Genomic DNA, 21,208 nt, shown 5'->3' with positions numbered 1-21,208 from the left:
TACTGATCACAATGCGGTTAACCCCAGGCATTTAAAAAGTATGTCAGGTTAGGGTTACCATATGTTCAGGTTTTCCCAGACATAACCTCATTTTTGGTCCACCAATCTCCACCTGGGCAAATTTTTAAAATATTAGCAGCTGTCTGGGATTTTTCTTCTGTGGGGGGTTTACAGCTGGAGCCGCAGCCGCTCCATGCAGGGGTTGAGAGCTGGAGTTGTATCCTCCCTGCCACATACCCCTCCAGCTTCCTCCTTCCCCATCCTCCTCCCCTAACAGTGTTCTCTTTTTGGGAACCTGAAATGAGGTTACTCTATGTAAGGACCCTCCCAAAAATAAGATTAGCTGAAAATCATGAGATGGCAACAAACTAATCAATGGTAGATGGCTTGCGCTTGCCTTGTGGGTTTTGAGCCTTTTAGGTACATTGCTGGCCTCGCATTTTCCAGCCCAACCAGGAGGGCTCGACCCTTGTCTTTAAGGACAGGGCAGAATCTCACATTACCTTGGGACATTAAGAAAAACAGCAACTAGCGGGACTCGCACAAGAAAATCCTGAGCGCCGGGGACGCTGGACGCTGCCCAGGGGCCTGGGAACGGGCTGGGACGTAAAAGCAGCGCAGCTGTCCCCGCCGCTCGTGTCTGGCTCTGCCGCCCGCACCCTCGCTCCCGCTCCCGCTCCCGCTCCCACACAAGTCGCCCCACGCACGCGCATTTGGGACCGGGCGGGGCTTTTCGCGGTAAGTAATGCGCAGTGAAAGCCGCCGGCGGCCAGGGGGCGCTGGAGCGCGAGCGGGCACGCACGCACGCTCGCTCGCTCGCTAGCTGAGAGCCGCAGCCTCGGTTGCCTGCTGCGGTCGCTGTCGCAGCCGTGTGAGGGCCTGCCTGTCGCGTGACGCTCCAGTCCCAACGGCCGCCACGAGAGACGAGTCGCTGCTCGTGCGCCGCACGTAGGAACCCTCCGCCCGACCGGGAGCAGCAGCAGCGCGCAGACCCCACCCCTTCCCCTCCCCCGCCCGCCCTCGCGCGGTGAGGAGCGGCCGGCGCCATGCCCAAGAATAAAGGTGAGGCCTCCCCGACCGCGCGGGCCCGGGGCCGCCGCGTCGCCTCCCTGAGGCCGGACCCCCTGCCGCACGGGCCGCGCCACCCGGGCCTGGGCCGGAGCGGCGCCGGGAGCCTCTCCTTGCAGGGCAGGCTGGGGCCTGGGAGCGGGGCCTGAGCTCGGCGGCGGCGGCTCTCGGAGAGGGGCCGCGGGGCTCCCGCGGGGAGCGAGGCCGGAGCTCGCCTCACGTGGGGGGATCCGGGCAGGGCGGTCACAGCCGTTGCGGCGCGGCCTGGCCTTTCTACCGCGGGCGGGCTCCCGCGTAGCCCCGCCTGGAGCACCGGCCCCGGGTCACCGGCACCTTCCCCACCCCACACCCGGGCGCCGAGGAGTCTGGCCGGGACGCGGGTTCCCGCGCCGCGCAGCCTCTGCCCCGCAGCGACCTCACTGGCTGAGCCGGGGTCGCTCCCGCCGGGCTCGGCTCAGGCCCGGGGCGCGGAGTGTGCGACGGCTCTGGCCGGAAGGGCGTGGGGTGCAGGGTGCTAGGGAGCCGCTTGAGTGGTGAAGAAAAAGACTCGTGTAGAGAGAAGCAGCCTTGGACTCCGGGGGTAAGTTTGTTCCCCCTCCCCTGTATGGTAAAATTCAGCCGGCATTTAAGCGTCAACTGTGCCGTGCCCGGGTCCCTAACAGTCGTATTTGTTCTGATAGCAAATACAGACCTTCACAGGGGCACCAGCAGCCGGCGTTCCCATGTGTTAGAAACCTTAACAGGTGTGGTTAACAGGTGACCCCTCCCCATTTTTTTCCTGTGCTGTCGTGAAAGAGGACAGGAGAGAAAGGAAGCAGGTACTTCTGGGGGCAGAGCTTACAAAAACTGCAAGGTGTTCTTGCTGATTTTTTAACAAGAAAACTAATCCTGTTGCCAGAAGCTTGTTGAAATGCTGCTGCTTAAAAGGAAAGCATCAGTTTGAAAATCACATGTCCCTCTGGATATTTGCACCTACTATTGCTACAAGAAAGTCCCTAAAATTTTTTTTTTCAGTTGTCTCTCTATTGAACTTTCTTTTGTGTAGTCACTTTCATGTGTTTGTTGATCCTAGGTTAGCTTACTGTCCTGTTTATTTGCATAATGACATCACTCACTAATTTGGAGTGGGGAGCTCACATGGATGCTTCCCCAGTCCTTGCAAGAGTGTGTTCTCCAGTAGTAGCAGCAGCAGCACAACAGAAACTGAAGATTCATCACAGAGCCCCTCTGTAGTCTCTCTCTTTCCTGAACAGTCATGAAGGTTTATTAACTAAGGGTCCACCAGAATGCAATCGATTGCAGGTTCAGGGGTGATAGTGGTAAATACTCTCTTGAAGGCTGCTGTTAGCCACATTTTCAAAGTGAGTTTAAATAGTCAGTAGTTACCACTATTTGATCTTTTAATTGATCCCTTGTTTGACAATGGTAAAATAAGAACAAATATGAGGTAATTTGATAGTAAATATTGCCAAAATTGATCCAAGAAACACCAAACACCTCCAGATTTTAAATATGATAGCATACTATCATTGACATGAGATTAAGAGGTGGGTGGTGCTTGAAAGATGTGATTCAGTTTCTTGTACATGTTCTTTTGTGGTGTGTGGCTCAAGAATTTATATACACATGAATTTCTTCTGTCTGCCTCATGGGATTTTTTTTTCTTGTATTCTCACCCTGCCACTTCAGCTCAGAAATAGGAAGGGTTAGAACAGAGATGAAACTGTTGCTGAAGAGAGTAGGTTTTTAAGTACTACTTGTAGCTTATGTTGGACTTCTAAGAGTCCAAAAGAATACTACTTCTCTCATCACATTTATGAGGAACATGAAAATTAAAATTTGTCTTTAGTGGTTTTGACTTTAGGCAGCCGCCTCATCCTTTTTGAAAGAAACTTGAAATCATCATTGTGTAGGGAGAAGCAAGATCAGTTTTATCACCGGCGTAGATATACAGTAGTGCTTTAAAGTTGCAGTGGTGAAGTTAGGTTTCCATAGGTCTAACAAATTATTGTTATTTCATCTTTCTAATACATGATTTTATATAGGTTTCTAAAATGCTTGTAGTGATTTATTTTATTTTCAATTTAGGTAAGGGAGGTAAAAACCGACGACGAGGTAAGAATGAGAATGAATCGGAGAAGAGAGAATTAGTGTTCAAGGAAGATGGACAAGGTGAGATTTTGAATTGTAATTGTCACTATATATTTTCAGTCAAATATGGTAGCTTCCATACTTTGAAGGTTTCCACACAAGGGATAATTGGGCTGTGTATAGGTTTCATTTGTATGTTTGAAAAATACAAAATTACTTGATGTGATGGAATGGAGCATCTTCATTTTGGGAATATATTTAGCAAAAGGCAGATTGAATGGGAGTGAAGATATATCCACTTCAATTCCCATTTATTAATATCACTTAAGGAATAAGTTCAGTTCTTTGCTCCTCAAGCAGTTTGTGCTGCTGTGTGCTTAAAAAAAGTTACGTTAGCTCCTATTTGTAAATTATTCCTAGTTTCTTTCTAGAGATCACCTTTGGTTCACTCAGTGACATCACTGCTATAGGGAGCAACATTCAACCATCCTCTGCCAGAGGCACTATGATGAATGACTGATGGGGAAACCCCTGAGATCATGAATGGGTAGAGGAGTATAGTAAATTTTAAAATAGTGAGTATATCTGAGTGTTCACCTGGCAGTGAGATAGCTAGTTGGCTTGGTAACCAATTGAAATTCAGGCAAAAGCTTTACTTAAAATTTCCCCGATGGCTAAAACACAAATTGACCTAGAGTCTTGCAGCTCTTCTGGTGTGCTTCCTTGACTTGCAACACTCACAGGCTTTTCAATTGCATCACATTGTGTGATAGTCATACCAAGAAAATTGAGCTGATTTATTTTATGCACCTATCGGTCTATCAACCACATATGAAAAGGAAAATAAGCCTCCTTAGGAAAATCTCCCCAACTCCAGGACAAACTCAATCCATCCAGTTGAACACAGCTCTCCAGTGGTGATATTCCAATGTGTTAATCATCTGTACTCCATCTAACCCATGTTAAGGAAATATTTTGGTGTAGTAGAGCAGAGCTTGAAGTACAACTTCTGGGAGTGGATTTTCCCTAGTGAGTGTGGGTGTCTAGGGCATCGATTTTTATGCTGTTATTAACATAATATCCCTCAAAGATAGTCTTCTACATGTGATATGATGCAGTATGTTTTCTTGAGCCTGTGATCCACTCCATTGTCCCTGCTATTCTTCGTAGCTTTAAGAAGCAGTGGAGTTAAACTGGTTTTTTACTGGTGGGTGGGAAACTTGCAAATAAAAAATACTAGTGGGCCACTGTGAATCATGTCATTTTCATGCAGCTGCTTATGTAAACTATGAGCAACAGCAGATGTAAGCCCTGAAGCTACACGCGGGAGAAGAGCACCCAACTGCAGTCTAAGGGTAGGACTGAAGTAGCTGCAACCAGCTTGTAGCATTGTCCAAGAGACTGGAAGCGTAGTCAAGTAGCAGAGGACCTTCCTGTCCCCCGCCTTCCCAGGGGGAAAGGAGCTAGCATAAAATCCTTCTCCCTTCCAACAAGCAGAGGTGCTGGGGGCTTTGCATTTCTCAGTTGTAGGCTAATACATATGAAAGAGAGCTTTTCAGTGTGATCTAGGGACAGCATCCTTGTAAGAACAGTAGGACCCCCTGAAGATGGGATTCAGAATACACCAAAAAAGGGGAGAAAATAATGATGTGCTCTCCTGTCCCCAAATGATCTGCTTGTTTGGTGGTCTTTAGAGGTGGAGGTGATGGTGGATGGTAGTCTGGTGGTTTGGTGGTCTGTAGAGGTGGATGGTGATGGATCCACCAACTATTGTCATATGTAAAATGAGCACACTTGATTTGTAAGTCAAAGATCATAAATGTAGGCACTTATATATCGTTTAAAAATATTCTGGGGAAAAAATAAAGCATACAAAAATGTAAGAGGGGTTCAGTATCGAAAATGTCACTTTAAGTATCAACAATAACATAAAGACTTTTTAAAGCCTAAATTATTGCTAATTTAAGCTCATATCAATTCAAATTTGCATTTTTTCCAACACTAAAACTTGCACATTTATAATATCTATAAAGTTTCAGTGATGAAAACAAAAAATCTTTGTAACATGATTTTTGGAGTACATCCACACTGAAAATATTGGTCACCATGATAGGCAGTGGTCTCTCCTTATTAGCCAGCTAACTGTTGCCTACAAAAAATTTGACATCACAGCAAAGGAATTTTGAGAAGGGATCTGAAAGTGGAAAATGTGGCGGCTTTTTGGATGTTTACGTGGAACACCTCCCAAGCATGTGTGGCTACACAGGATAAAGTATAAAGGTGCTTCTTTGAAAGTTGAACAAGTGGTGATGAAGGCTAGTATAATGGACCAATCAGAAGTGAGCATCAACAGGTTGCTAATGAATGAGGTGTTAGGTAGAGTGGGGATTGACTATGAAGAGCCTTGAAAGTGAATACAAGCTGCTCTTGCATTTGTCAAGACCAGAGAAAGATATTAAAGTAATCAAGACTTTGCCAGGACTACATTTTTCATAGCCCATTGGCTGGGAGGGCTGCTGAACCTGTCTGTTGGCATCACACCCCGGTGTTTCCTTCCATAGTCAGTGGAAGTGGGGCTGGGCTTGGCGCAAGGGACCTCCTTAGTGCCAGGAATTTCTTCAGCACCCCTGTTGTTGGTGCTACCTGTGTTACCAGGGCAGCAATCATTGCCCTCCACTTGGGCACCATCAGTCATCTTGGTACTGCTGCTGTCTTTGGGATCAACACTTCTTCTGGCACCGGAAATGATAGAGGCATATTTGGCACTGCTAATATAGTTTCCACTATCAGTACCAGTTGCCAATTTGTTCTGGGCTATGAATGAGTCAGAACAGTTGCTCCCATCCTCAAGATTGGTTCCACCTTTATCCCCAGAAGCCCAGGACTCCTTGGCATCCAGGTCAGGATCTTCCCTCTCTCACTTTCCATTACCTGACACACACTGAGGGGGCTGTTCATGGAGCGCTGTGGGTATCCGGATTGGCACTCTCCTTGCGGTTGGAACGGGGGGCCACTGGCTGGAGCCTATTGGCCCCAGTGCCCTACCCATACTACTGGCCTCCATAGAATCCCAGGGATGCTTCTTGGTCACCGAGGTCCCACTCCTCATCTGTTCTAAGGCAAGATCACCAGGCAGGTCTGTGGTAGTGACCATTAGTCTGTCACAGGCCCGGGCACTATTGAACCTTCCCCTCGCAGAGCCTCCAGAGTATGCTTCTGGGGGCAAGGATTGTCTTTTTGATCTGTTTATACAGTGCCTTGTACAATGGGATCCTGGTCCATGACTAGGGCTCCTTGGTGCAACAGTAAAATAAATACATAATTTTTTTTCTTGTAAAAATTCCTGTTGTCTGTTTAAAATTATTATGTAATTCAGCAACATTTTTGACTATCTTTTCTAGAGTATGCTCAGGTGATCAAGATGTTGGGCAATGGAAGATTGGAGGCATTATGTTTTGATGGTGTGAAGAGGTTATGTCATATCAGAGGGAAGCTAAGAAAAAAGGTAAGTCTTACATGGAAAATAAATGAATGTCTGTTCTGCTTGGTGTGTAATTTTCTGAAAATTGACATGGCTACACATACCCTAAAATAAAGGGACACTTTAAAAAAATGTCCTTAATTACAGTACACCTCTACCCTGATACAACGCGGTCCTCGGGAGACAAAAAAATCTCACTGCATTATAGGTGAGACCGCGTTATATCGAACTTGCTTTGGCCCCCGTTCCTTGTTCCCTGACAGTCCCCTCCAGAGACTCCTGTCCCTGATCATCCCCGGGACCCCACCCCCACCCAACGCCCCTGCTCCCTCACTGCTCTGATCCCTATCTGCACACCCCGCCCCCTAACAGGCACTCACCGGCAGCAGTGGGAAGCAGAGGAACATGGCCCCAGCCCGCTCCACTCCGCCACCTCCCAGCCACGGCACTCCGCTTCCTGCTGCCGATGAGTGCGGAGAAGTTGGGGAAAAGACGCCCCTTATACTCACCGGCGGCGGGAAGCAGAGTGACACAGCCCCAGCCCTCTCGGCTTTCCTTGCCCCGGCCCCAGCTGTGTCGCGAGGGGTGGGTTGGAGAAAGGTCCCGCACGCACCTGCGGCGGGAAGCGGAGCACTGCGGCTGGGAGCTGGTGGTCTGGGGCCGGGCTGCTCCACTTCCGCCACTGCCAGTGAATCCCTTCCCCCAAGCAACATGGCTGGAGCTGGGGTGAGGGAAGTAGAGTGGGCTGCTCCTTGCCCCCCGCTAATCCCCCGGGCCACTCTGGGACTGCGGGGCCCCCAAAAGTCCCCCCCCACACACACACAGCTCCTGCCTACCAGACCCTGGGGGTGGGGGGAGCCCCTGACTGCCCCGAGACCCCCTGCCCCTTATCCAACCCCTCGGCCCTGGCCCAGCGCTCAGAGCAGTGTGTCGGAGCTTTACCGCGTTGTACGCGAACCCGTGTTGTATGCAAATCAGGTCGCGTTATATCAGGGTAGAAGTGTACTAGCAACTTTAGATTATTAAAATTGAAAATTTTAAAACTCATATTTAGTTTTGTTCAGATTGTTAGCTACTTATACTTCTCTTGGCAAAGGCAGTGAAGGAAGTTTAAAGCTTGCCCATAGTCACACTAACTTTCAGGTTCTTGGGGATGCAGATGTTTCAGAGGAGGTTTTGCTTGTTTAAAAACTGTCACTTTTTTATTTTATAGAAATATTTCTGTTGTACTTGGGCTTTATAGAACCCTGTACAAACTCTAAATTTTGTCTTGAGTTTAAGGTTACCGGGTCACAGTAACCTGGTGGATAGCATGATGGTAATTATGAGGCTAGCTTACTGTAAAATCTGCATGCTTACTTGGATAGACTTGCAAATTGCTGTACCTCAAGGAGATAGGTTTAGTGGTCCAAATTTGAGGTAATTTAACAAAGGTTTGCAAGATACAGTCCTCCAGAAATCACAAGTGCAACAGGACAGGGGCTCTGTTGCACACCTGATTGTTTTACAGGTAGCCTAGCATCAGAATAACAGGGCTGGCTCAATGTGACATGCTGTGGCCATTTAAGCCAAGCAAACTGCATTGTCAGCTTTCTGACAGCATACGTTGTGCACATTAGTTGCTCTTTGTTTACATTCTGAAGATGCTCCATCGGGAAGGTTATATTAAAATTAGGCAGTGCACAAACTATAAACATTTTAAAATGATACTCTAACCCCAAAAGGCAGACTTTTCTTGACCTTTTTCCACCTGTGTTAAATGCTATGCCACATTAGGGCCAGTGGTAGTTGATTAGTGGATGTATGGGATTACTTGGTGAAGAAGTTCCTCAGATGCCATGCTCGAGTAAGAAGCTGGGTTTTATTATCAGGGTGCTCTAAAATCCATATGCATAGGGAGATTGTTTGGAAAGCTGGTATGCTACAACAGGGGTTGGGGCAGATTTGGGTGGGTTATTTCACGCCTCTGCAATCCTCTTATGCTGCAGAAGGTTGAGCAGAACCTCTTCCCTTTGCAGCAGTCCCTGAAACCAAGTGTGGAGTTTGGAGTTCCCTTTCCATTCCTCTTGCTGCATACAGTTCATAGATGTGTTACTCATAGTTAAGGCTGCGAATTTGTCATGGATTCTGTGACTTTCAGGGACCTCCGTGACTTCGGCAGCGGCTGGTGCTGCAGCAGTCTCAGACCATTGCATGCATCTCCCCCAGCAGCAGGAGTTTGGGGTGGGGGGGCTATGGGCTGGAGCAGTCTCGGGCTATTGCGTGCCTCTCCCCCGCCCGCAGCAGCAGCAGGAGTTTGGGTGTGGGAGGGGGCTATGGGCTGGGGCAGGGGGTTGGGGTGGGGGGGTAAGCTCCAGGCAGCACTTACCTCAGGGGACTCCCTGGAAGCAGGACGTGTCTCTCGGCTCCTAGGTGGAGGCATAGACTGGCGGCTCTGCGCGCTGCCTCCGCCCATAGCTCCTGGCCAGTGGGAGCTACGGAGCTGGCGCTTGGGGCGGGGGCAGCATGCAGAATCCCCCCTGGCCGCACATCCGCCTAGGAGCCAAGGGACATAACCGCCACTTCCTGGGAGCTGCGCAGAGCCAGGCAGGGAGGCTGCCAACCCAAACACTTCCCCCCAGCACAGCAGCAGCAGGGCCACAGCCCCTGGGCCACCTTTTCCCCCTTTTTTCTCTCCCCCCATCCCCCTGAGTACCCGCTGCGCGCACCCCCCAGCACCTTTGGGCTGCCCCAGAGCACCGAAGATTTAGTCGGATATATAGTACAAATCATAGACTGGTCATGGGCTGTGAATTTTTGTTTACTGCCCAGGACCTGTCCATGACTTCCTAAAAATACCCATGACTAAAACGTAGACTTACATTCCATCAGATACCATCCTTCCTCCCTCCATCCTTGGCACCTGTGAGGGGCCAAGAGAAGGGTACAGCTGGTACCTGAATGGAAGTGATGTTTTCCCAGGAAGCTGCCTTGTTCCTTTTCATAGGGATGCCCCCAATCATGCCCTCCTCACTACCACCACTTCCTACAGAATCTCCTATCCTTCTATGTCTCATGCACCTATGCTTAACCCTTTGATAACTAGGAAGCAGAGAATTAAGGTACTGTTATATAAATGTAGATGGAATAAAGGGGCCAAAGGCATTAACACACTCCAGCATTGTCTAACATTAAAGGTTCAGGACTTGGTGTACAGAGACCTTAGCCTGCTTAGCGCTGTGGCAAACACTATTACAAATCTTTTTAGCCATTTATTAACAATACAGAAAAGAAGGAAAAACAGTTAAAACATTTGAAATGTAAAATATTGAGCAAGGCTTTCATTTTAACACAATCCCTTACTTGTTTTCTCTTTAGCTGTAGACAGCCTTTAGAGGGAAAACCCCCATTTGTCAGTCTCTTAGATGGTCTCAAAGATGGTAATATCTGTCCTTTTGGGGAAAAGCGGATAAGTCAGTTAGAGATGCTGCTGAAGTTTAATCTCAGAAGGAAAAGCCCCCTAGCTGACAATCTTAGATGCTATAAAAGATGGTAATAACTGTCATCCAGGTGGTGCTTGAGATTCAGCTGGAGCCTGTAGGGATGGCAGTATTATCTTGGTCCATCTATCTCTGGCCTGTTCTAGTTAAGACACCTCTCAAGTTCAAGATGATGGAGGCCTGAGGTCCCATGAAACGGTGGGGTTGGTATCTATGATTGGTGAAGCTCGCTCGAGTAGCCTTTAGCTGTTTTTTGTATCTGTTCTTTTGTTCCTTCATACTTTCCCCACATTTTCTTTTAAGTACCCAAGAAGGGAGTGATGGGTATAATAGTCTATCCTGTCACTATTTTGTCCACCAATTGGGCCTAATATTTGACAAACCAACTTTGACTCATTATCCTCTGGTGTCATATCTCCTGTTTTTTAATAAGCATAATTTCAACACAGTCCTTGAATTATATCAGCTTGGCCTTTTTGTTTAGACTAATTCAGTTATTCTGTCTCCCTTTCGTACCTTTTCCCATCAACATTTGTTGTTAGATTATTGAACATATTATAACCTTTTACATACTACTTACACTTGAGCTTACAATTCAGGTAAATTTGTGGGCCCAACAGTGTACACTGCCCTGCAGTCTGAACTCTGAATGATGCCCCAGCTTGACCCCACTAGCCATTATGGCACTGTGCTTCCAGATGATATGGAGCAATGTGGGTGTCCCAATTTTGGGGTTAACTGCACCTCTGCCTCATCCTTGGTCTGCTTAAGAGACGTCCGCTTAGGATTCGGGCCTCTATCACCTCTCTATAGACAGGGACCCACATTCCTCTCCCTCCCAACCAGACTGGAATTCTTCCTCAGCAACCGCAGTTTCTTTCTCAAGTTCTACAACAGTGAAGACCAGTCAGCCTGTGCAAAGCAAAATACACTTATTTTTAGGACAAAAGCATTAGAGAGAATACATCATAAAACAAAACATCTATACACATGCTAGGTTTACCGGAAATCCCCCATCTTCCACATGGTAAACCAAGTCCTTCAAACCCTTTCAGCAGGATTTGCTCTCTTGGTTACAATCTGTCAGTTGTCAGATCAAAAATGAAGGCTCCTCAGCCAGTTCAGGTTTGCCTTTGATACTATAGGCTCATTCTTTGTCTCCTGGACGACTTCAACCTGTTCTGAACCAGTATATACAATTCACCCAAGCGGTGGTACTTCTCTACAGTTTTTCTGTTCCAGGTCTACAGTAATTTCCCCCCACTGATTTTAGTTCTTAGAGGGAGCTGAGTAACCTGCCATACAATGTCTGGCTCATAAAGATACAGATAACATTTATAACATTGGAACAATAGTCTCACTGATATTGCATATAGCAGTAACACCTGTCACAGTGTGGATACAGCGAATGGGTACTCTAGGATGAACTGGCAGACCATGTCCTCACTAAGGCCAAAGTTGTGTTCAGGGTGAGCTTAGTGAGCAGAAGCAAACTATGCCTGGTTTATACTCAACCACTTCACCTTCTCTTCACAAACCACCAGATGCACCTCTTTTCATATCAATCTAATCTGTGCCAGCTGCAAGTAATCCCCGAATCAGTCACTACAGCTATCCTAACATAGTGAAGAGTAGTTGGAATTCATGCATGCAGCTGAGAATACAGTTCAGAAAATGGCACACTCAGTCATTCCTCGTCTGTTTATTATAGGGTAGCACTGACTGTGAAACATACTTACAGTATATCCGCAATAGTCCTAGTCATCTCTGGGTGGGGCATCTCTGTGTACCTTAACTCTGTATTTCCAGGTTTCTGAGGTTAAAGTTTAGGGGCATGAAACGTTCCGGGAAGGTCTAAGACCCTTGTGGTCAATGCTATCTCTGAATTAACAAAGATTTTGACCAGTGAATACAGAAAAGTTTTAATGTTAATCAAACTGAGAATGTTTTTTTGTAGTCTGAAATTAGGAGGGCCAGTTTAGTAAAATGCTGATTGCCAATCAAGATGCTTATAAATAAAAGGCTTGAATCTCAGTTCAGCTCCATTTACATCCACTTTAAGGCTCCACCCTGTCAATGTAGTCTGCAGTGTCCCATGCATCTGAAGAAGTGAGGTTTTTACCCACAAAAGCTTATGCTCAAATAAATCTGTTAGTCTTTAAGGTGCCACCGGACTTCTTGTTGTTTTCATAGCATAACTGAGACTCAAGCCCAAAATCTCTGAAATTTTTCTTCAAATATATTGTGACAATCATATGAGGAAAGTAGTGCCACTTTCAGGCTGCTGATTTAAAGAAGACTTGAGTGGATTTTTTTTTTGACAGTGGGTGAATGAAGATAAATCAAGATATTTCTAGGCTACGAAACACAATCAGAACTTCATGTTGTGTTCTCAATCAAGTTGGGGGAGCGGGGGCTGGAAGTTGTGGAAAAAGGCACCCCAGCACAATCCACTAAATTCGTTGACACATTTTGAATATTAAAGTGGCTGTGTAGTGACTGCTTTTGTAACTCCACTCTATTCTACTCAACTAACCTTAATCGTAGGACTGGAAGGAACCTCGAGAGGTCATCTAGTCCAGTACCCTGCACTCATGGCAGGATTAAGTATTATCTAGACCATCCTTGACAGGTGTTTTTCTAACCTGCTCTTAAAAATCTCCAATGATGGAGATTCCACAGCTTCCCTGGCAATTTATTCCAGTATTTAACCACCCTGGCAGTTAGGAAGTTTTTCCCAATGTCCAACTTAAACCACCCTTGCTGCAATTTAAGCCCATTGCTTCTTGTCCTATCCTCAGAGGTTAACGAGAACAATTTTTCTCCCCCCTCCTTGTAACAACCTTTTATGTACTTGAAAACTGTTATCATGTCCCCCCCCTGAGTTTTCTCTTTTCCAGACTAAACAAACCCAATTTTTTCAATCTTCCTTCATAGGTCTTGTTTTCTAGACCTTTAATCATTTTTGTTGCTCTTTCTCCAAATTGTCCATATCTTTCCTGAAATGTGGCACCCAGAACAATACTCCAGTTAAGGCCTAATCAGCATGGCACAAGAATTACTTCTCGTGTCTTGCTTACAACACTCCTGCTAATACATCCCAGAATGATGCTTGCTTTTTTTGTAGTGGTGTTACACTGTTGACAGACATTTAACTTGTGATCTGCTTTAACCCCCAGATCCCTTTCTGCAGTACTCCTTCATAGGCAGTCATTTCCCATTTTGTATGTGTGCAACTGATCCGTCCTAAGTGGAATACTTTGCATTTGTCCTTATTGAATTTCATCCTGTTTACTTCTTACCATTTCCCAGTTTTTCCAGATCATTTTGAATTTTATTCCTATCCTCCAAAGCACTTGCAACGCCTCCCAGCTTGGTATGGTCTACAAACTTTATAAGTGTACTCTCAGTGCTATTATCTAAATCACTGATGAATATATTGAACAGAACTGATCCCTGTGAGACCTAACTTGATATGCCCTTCCAGCTTGACTGTGAACCACTGATAACTACTCTTTAGGAATGGTTTTCCAACCAGTTATGTACTTACGATAATGGTAATTTAAGGTTCCCCTGGTTGCCAGTCAGGCTTGCAGAGGAAAGTTAAGTACAGTAAAAACAAAAAGAAAGAATTTACACTAACAGGCAGGACATGTGATCAGTTGACTAAATTGTGTCTTTCATTTCATTAACACACATCTAGATAAAGACATAAAATCCAGTTCCCTGAGTCTTTTTTTATGGTGTATGCTCTATTTGGGAAAAATCCATTTAAGCAAGGAGCCTAACAAGTCCTACCACAAACACAAATCTGTCTCTAATATCTGCATCTGCAATAGATCTTATGAAGCTGTGTGGCTGATTTCTACATAGTCTGCATCCCTGTCTGTGTAAGTGATAGGAGATGCACCTTTCTCACTGAAGTTCTCTCCCTGTTATGGTACAAAAAAGCCTCCCATTCGCGCCATGCATTACAGTAGTGGTTCTCAACTAGGTGTCCGAGCCGCAAGCAGGTTTCAGGAGGGCTGCCAAGCAGAGCTAGCATTAGACTTGCTGGGGCCCAGGGCGGAAAGCCAATGCCCTGTCTCAAGGGGCCCAGAGCTCTACCTCCTGAGGCTGAAGACGAAGCCTGGGCAATGTAGCTCTGCCAGGGCACCTGTGGCATGAGGCCCTAGGCAGTTGCCCTGCTTGGTACCCCCTAGCGCCAGCCCTGGCTTTTACATGCAGAACACTAGTTGTTATGATACAGGTGGGCCGTGAAGTTTTTATAGCATGTTGGGACAGGCCTCAGAAAGAAAAAGGTTGAGAACCCTTGCATTACCAGATGTCAGTAAGTATTTAGGATTCCAGTAAACTTAATTCATAAATATTTAATGCAATATCATATTTATACCAGTTACTACATTATTTATTTGAATTGCAGTAGTGCTCAGGGGCTTCAAGTCAGGGATCCTTTACCGTGCTAGGCACTGTACAAATGCTTAATGAATGGTCCCTGCCTCAAAGAGTTAATTAAAGCTGAGTATAAGGAAAGACTCTTTTTCCTTATTGCAGACCTCCAAAACAACACAAACCACTGGAATAATGCACAGTGAATAGTTCAACGTATTTTTAATCTTCATTTCCCTTGATGTGAATTTGTCATCTTTGAAAAATGACCTGTTCGTAGTATCTCTTCAATGAATAAAATAATTCAACTTTTAGAAAATCACTTTAACATAGTCATTCACGGAAACAGTTCAGGTTAGAATTCTTGCATTTTTTCTTCTGCTTGGCTTCTTCCTCACATTCACTTTACTGTGAAGTTTTACTTTTCTGCGCACAGTCCCTTTGTGAAACTCGGTCAATAAAATGGTTACAGACTTCCTTTGGCCTACCCAAATTTAATGATTTAGTAGCCATCCATAGGGCTGGAGACCTCTAAATCACTTGATTCCCTGTAGTGATGGAGTTCTGTAACATTCTTGGTCAACTATTACCCGCACCAGCTGTTATGTAATATAATATTGAAACCAAGTGTTAGGAAGTGGGGATGTCTTTGTCGTCTTGTTTAGGAAAAATAGTGTCTGCACTTTAAGTTTTAATATTTTAGTAGATCCACAAGTATAGTGTTTGAACTTATTGCTGTTAAATTGCAGATGGACAAATGTGGATTTGTAGAGAGGGTTTTTAACAAATGTTCCTTGTTTCTGGCTTTCAGGTTTGGATAAATACATCTGATATTATATTGGTTGGCTTAAGAGACTACCAGGTAAATATTCTTCTTGATTTAGCACTTGTATGTGTTATAGTGCATAGCATGGTTTATGACTTAAATGGCACTAAAAGTCTGCTAAAGAGCATTGTGCAAATAATTTCTATTTATCTGGCACTTACTGTGTGTTTAACTGTATCAAGTTAAATATGTTTCATATTTGGTTATTTTTATATTTGTAATACAAGGCAAATTCCTTGATGGGTAAGTGGACCAATTTTCATCCAAATTGCATTGCCCCTTTAGTGTGGGCGGAAAATGCCCTGTGGCATCAGAATGCCTCTGACCTTTTCAGAAATTGCTGCTTGGTGAGCTGCTCCTGTGCATTTCACTGGCAAATGGAGCAAAGTGCTCCAGTAGTCTGGTAGGGTGCCATCCGTCACAGTTCAGTGTAACTGCACCTGTATTTCTCCCTTTGTGGTCCAGCAAGGGCTCCCACTGTTAGGCTTCTGGCTGCTTTCCCTCACTCTCTTGGGTGGAGACCTGGCCATCACTCTCCAGGCTGCACTCTCCTGGACCTCACTCCCCTGACTACAATGTGATATTTCCATCAAGCCAGACTGCCTAAACAGGCCCCAGAGTTTTGTTTTAAGTTCATGATAGCTTTAGCACAAAACAACCACACACACGGATAGTCTTTCCTTTACACATCTTGGGCCTTTACTCTTTAGATTCTGGGAACAAGAACTCAGTAGACAATGGTCCCCTCAGGGTGTAGCTTCAAAGACTGGGCTTTTTCATAACCAGAGATGAGAATTTGCTTTCATTTCCCCTTCGAGATTCCCCAGGCAAACCACTTTACATTGTTTGACCAAAAGTCCATTCTTGTGTGGCCCATTGTTCAGTATAGTTCTTTGAAGTTCATAACATTTCTAGGGCTCACAACAATACATAACCTTTGCATTTAATACAATGGACTTCAAAGACACTTCGATTTAATTCCTTAAGGTTTGTCAAGGATATTGCAGAAAATTGCCATGTCTATCACACCAGCCATTTCACTCAGATAAATGTATTCTTTGAGTCCTTTGCTGTTCGAAGAATCCTGCCTTAATCTGTCACTGAATCCAGAGACTACATTAGTTTTTTCTTTAAAATGTGTGGCTCTAATAGTTTCCTATAGTAACTATATGTTGAGTCCAGTGAATGGCAGTTGTATCAGACTTTTAATGGGCTGTTTTCATAACAAATATACGTTCAGTTAGTGCAGTGGAATGTGAATTTTGTTGCTAATGGAATTATGAAGAGAATTATATTTCTTCAAAATAGACTTTCAACAAATTAACAACCCATTTAGAAATATTTTATTACACAGCTGCAGAGATAAAATTTAGACTGCTAATGCTAGCTAAAGCTTTAGCGTTGTGATATGACAAATGTAGATGTACCTTGAAAAAACAGTTTAGAATGCTTAACAAAAATTGGACTTCAGGGAGGGAAGACTTATAATGTTCTGTATAGTGGGGTTTACCTCTTTCACTTGTAGTGGCAAATTGAAGAAAAGTTGAGAACTAAAGATTTCGGGGGTGATTTCAGGACATAAGAATTGAAAAAGATTCAACTGTCCAACTAACAAACACCTTGCTAACCTGTCATTTTAGGAGGTGGAAACATGTCCACAATGCTGACTAATGCTGTCAAATGTTCTCTTACTTAGGATAACAAGGCTGATGTCATTCTAAAATACAATGCAGATGAAGCCAGAAGTCTGAAGGCATATGGGGAACTTCCAGAACATGGTAAGAATCTTTCAAGATCAGATAGGAAGTCAGTAGACACAAATGTGGTCAGTAGCCCACAGAGAATTGTCAGTTTCTAATATGTTCATTAACTTTTTTTAAACTCTCTATTTAGCTAAAATCAATGAAACAGACACATTTGGACCTGGTGATGATGATGAAATCCAGTTTGATGATATTGGAGATGATGATGAGGACATTGATGATGTAAGTAATAAGAATACTACATTTATATTTAAAGCACCAACTCTTGATAATACTGCTTTGTTTACTACTTAATTTAGGTTGCATAATGTATTAAAGCTTTGAAGTCTTTAACGAGGCTAGATATTATTTCTCAAAGGCTGTCCAGTGACTAAGTGAAATTGGTCAAAAATCCTGTCCTTGGAGTTATGGCACTTCTTGCAGACCTCTGTATAGTCCTAGATCAAAGATTTGTAGGCTGTCATACAGTGAATATTGCTTCAGATTTTTAATAACAGAATTTCATACCTGTCAAAGTTTGATCTTTAACACTGTTTATGGGAGCTAGAAATAAATTACCACATTATGGTTGCAGGAATGTAGTCAACTTCAGCAGTCACTATAGATTAATCAAGTTAATGTGACAATTTCAGAGCTCTAGTGCAGTGGTTCTCAACCTTTTTTCATTTGTGGACCCCTAAAATATTTCAAATGGAGGTAGGGGACCCCTTTGAAAATCTTAGATGTAGTCAGCGGACCCCAGGATGAAAACCACTGCTCTAGTGGATAAGTCACCCTCAAAATGAACAATGACTCAAAATCCCATCCTCTGACTCTTCAGGCAAATTCTGAAAACAGTGTGCCATATGAGCATGGAGTTTTAAGTGGGGAAAAATGTATTTTAAAGTGCAGCTGAGACTGGTTATTAATCATTTATAGAGTATAAGATGGGTACAATACCTATAAGTTAGGTGTAGCAGGCAGAGAACAAGATTTCTTCCCAAAGGATAAGAGGGCAGAATAAAACAGTATGAAGAAACACTGTGACGTGTTAGCATGCTTGTAGTTTCTCTTTAATCCAGTTACAGACGTGGTGAGTAAAATGAGCTCAAATTCACAGTTAGTGTGAAAAAGTTATGTGATTTGTATGCTGGAGCATCTTTGTAGTAGGAAGATTTAAACAGAAACAAGTTCATTTTGCCAGTAACTTCTTAAACTATATTTGTGTTTTGATTTGGAACTTTACCTTATAACTCAGATTATTTTTCTTTTTGCTTCTTCAGGAAAATCATAGCCCTGCCTGTTTGCATTTTACTGTTTACTCATTGCGATGATTTTACATTGATCATTAACTTCTCTAGAAGAGATGAGTTGGGAGGAAAGGGGCAAAGGAAACTGGGGGCAAAAAAAAAAATTGTGAAATGAGTTGTGAATCTCCTGTTCTCTAAGATAAGAAGTTATTAAAATACATCTTAAAGGTAGAATTGTTTGTTTGCTCACATGGTCAAAATTATCTGTCTCACTGTGCTCTCTTTTTTTTTCCCCCCCTACTTACAGATCTAAATTGAGTTGAGGTTTACATTCCAACTTTTTTCCTCCACGGATTATTCTACATTGATATATTGGGTAAAATCCCTTTCTTTTAAGAAGACTGAAACATCAATAATGAGTGTAGCTTATTACATCAAATGAGAATTTATTTTCAGTGTTTGTTTTAAAGTATTTATATTTCTTTAGAAACATAATGCTGGATTATCTTAAAGGCTAAATGAAATGCCACAACTATTTTGTCTTTTCACAAATTAGAGCTCTTACATCTGGATGGAAGTGAGACAGAGTAATATCTGCTGTAAAAGTCTGCATTTTTGCCTCTTACGCTTTCATCATTACATTTCCAGTTAAACTTGTATTTTGAAATAAAATTGTTTACCCTGTAATTATCATGGATTTTGATTACATACCCAGTTCAGATTAGTGTCCAATCATACTATGCAGTGTCTTTCTGTATACCCCTTGCCTTGAAGTTAACTTGAAAAGATTTTGATAATCTAAAAGAAAGGCAGAAATCTGCATTCAAACTCCTAATGCATGGGTCTGCTTTTCATGTTTTAGTAGAATGCTGCTATTTTTATAATAGTTTTGATAATTAAGCACTCATTCTTTCAAAGATGTAAAGTTGCCACAATGGGAGAAAAAGTAAGCAGCATCTCAAATTTGCAGTTGTTTAAAACTGTTTGAATAGTTATTCTGTATTTGTAAATGCAGTATTATACTGTAGTTGCGGAAATTAAACACTTTGTGGCACCCCATTTAATGGACACATTGATAACTAAACAATTAGTTGTTTTTTATACTGAAACATGCATAAAATAGTTTTCCCTCAACAAAATAAATGCCTAACATTCTTGATGTGTTAAACATACGTAGAATATTTTTACATAATAGAAAATGTTATGTTAAAAGTAGAGTTTTATTTTAATCTTAAGTTCCATACATTGTAAGGTACAACTTTGAAAAGGTTATGTAAACTTTGAATAACCGAATATAAATGAAAAATTAAATTAATGTCAAATTCTGCAAAATCTTTTTATCCAGAATTAACCAGTGAGACAAACTAATGGAAAGATTCTCTCCAGCTTCTGAATGGAAGAGTCATAACTAAAAAGTTGAATAAAGACTAACATATTCAAGGAAATATTTTCACGTGCTAGCATTAGTTTGTGTGTCTTTTTAATGATGTATTTTGAGTTTAACGGTTGAAAGCAGAATGGGGCTCTGGAGAATTTAATTTTCATTCTGTGCTGTGTAAAATTGATTTTTGACATTTGTATTCATTATATGGTCTGATAGGCATGATGTGAAGTGACTATAGCTTTAAAAATGCAGATTGGTCTCATTGCTTTAAACAAGATTTTTTGGACACTGTTGAATATTCAAACAAACTCCCTTAGAGCATGTAGCAAAAATGTAACTTTCTACCTTTTCTCCCCAGTGTACAATGTACTGTAGGTTTCCATTTCCCTTGTGTGGAGTTGCGAGTCACCACAGGGACTGAAAAATTTTCTTTGGTATTCAGCTTATTTGCAAAACTTATTATATATTTAAATAATTTATAAATAATTTTACAGTCCTACTGACTTTTGAAAAAAGAAAATATATATGCATTACCGACACATCCTTCCTGCTCCATTGGTTTGGATCGGGTCTATTGACTTTTGTAATCCTTATATGCCTCAATTTCCAGCAATTCAGGATCTGATTTTTAATTAACAGTTTCATAGAGCCTGTAGTGAGCAGGAATTCATAAACCATTTCCCCCCCTTCCCCTTTATCTTTTCCCCCGAGTGCCCAAACAGGATCTTGAACACCTAACATGGTTGAGTTCTTAAAATTTAGCTGGAGGCATGGCACAGAAGGCTTTTACTACATACATCGGTCCTGTCTTTGCTTGTGCTGTTTTCTCCTAATACCAATTACCTGTGAATTGGCTGGGTGTCACAACAGATAAAATGTGGGCATTAACTTTAGAATGCTCGAACTATCCTTTGGAGAAGATTCAGCTGTGATGACTAAATCATCCTGCCTGTCCACTTACTGAAAGGACCGCTGTTAGGGAACCTGTACCTTTTGTTCAAATGTATTGTAACTGGGAGGAACGAGCCAAATTTTATACTGATTATCTTCATTTGTTTCAGGGAACTTTATTCATCATACCAATTTATTACCATCTGTATTTCAGCTTGGGTGCAGAACTGGGCCTGTCAGTCACTAGTAGCTGGCAAATGCCCTGCTCCCTGAAATTCTGCCCGTTATGTGCACCCACGGTGGCAGATGGCACAGCCAGACCTCCCTGCTGCAGAGATTTTCTGAGGGAAAATTCCCGACTTCATTTCAAATTTCTGACTAATGTTTTGGCTCAGCAGATTGGCTGACTGATTCCTGTCTCTGTTCTAGGGCTTCATTTGCATTTTAGGGAGATTGTCCCCTCAGCTTTTTCTCCATCTTAAGCATTTGCAGTGTTTGGTGCATTTTCAGAGACTGAGCAAGGCTGAGAAAAGCCAGAGGCAAATGGAAGGGTCTGTTCTTGCTTCACTTGCTTATAGTGTCTCATTGTGGAGCTTGACTGGCTTTA

At 43.2% G+C, this 21,208-nt stretch overlaps 1 protein-coding gene across 1 annotated transcript; it reads left to right on the top strand.

Annotated features, from left to right (window-relative positions):
- The first annotated feature begins 798 nt into the window (after positions 1 to 798).
- EIF1AX (eukaryotic translation initiation factor 1A X-linked) lies at positions 799 to 19,771 on the top strand. The gene is made up of 7 exons (XM_073357082.1): positions 799 to 1,062; positions 3,157 to 3,240; positions 6,561 to 6,664; positions 15,320 to 15,370; positions 17,031 to 17,112; positions 17,228 to 17,319; positions 18,634 to 19,771. The coding sequence occupies exons 1-7, from the start codon at positions 1,047 to 1,049 to the stop codon at positions 18,637 to 18,639; spliced, it is 435 nt and encodes a 144-aa protein (XP_073213183.1). The 5' UTR covers positions 799 to 1,046; the 3' UTR covers positions 18,640 to 19,771.
- The last annotated feature ends 1,437 nt before the right edge of the window (positions 19,772 to 21,208 follow it).

Source organism: Lepidochelys kempii, chromosome 1 (assembly GCF_965140265.1).
Source record: "Lepidochelys kempii isolate rLepKem1 chromosome 1, rLepKem1.hap2, whole genome shotgun sequence".
In the NCBI taxonomy this organism is placed as follows: Eukaryota; Metazoa; Chordata; order Testudines; family Cheloniidae; genus Lepidochelys; species Lepidochelys kempii.
Note: the sequence above shows the minus strand (reverse complement) of the source record. Positions and strands in the feature narration are given on the sequence as shown.

Coding starts and splice junctions, on each gene's coding strand:
- EIF1AX (XM_073357082.1), top strand. Junction 3,241..6,560: donor GTTCAAGGAAGATGGACAAG/GTGAGATTTTGA, acceptor TATCTTTTCTAG/AGTATGCTCAGGTGATCAAG. Junction 15,371..17,030: donor TTGGCTTAAGAGACTACCAG/GTAAATATTCTT, acceptor TCTCTTACTTAG/GATAACAAGGCTGATGTCAT.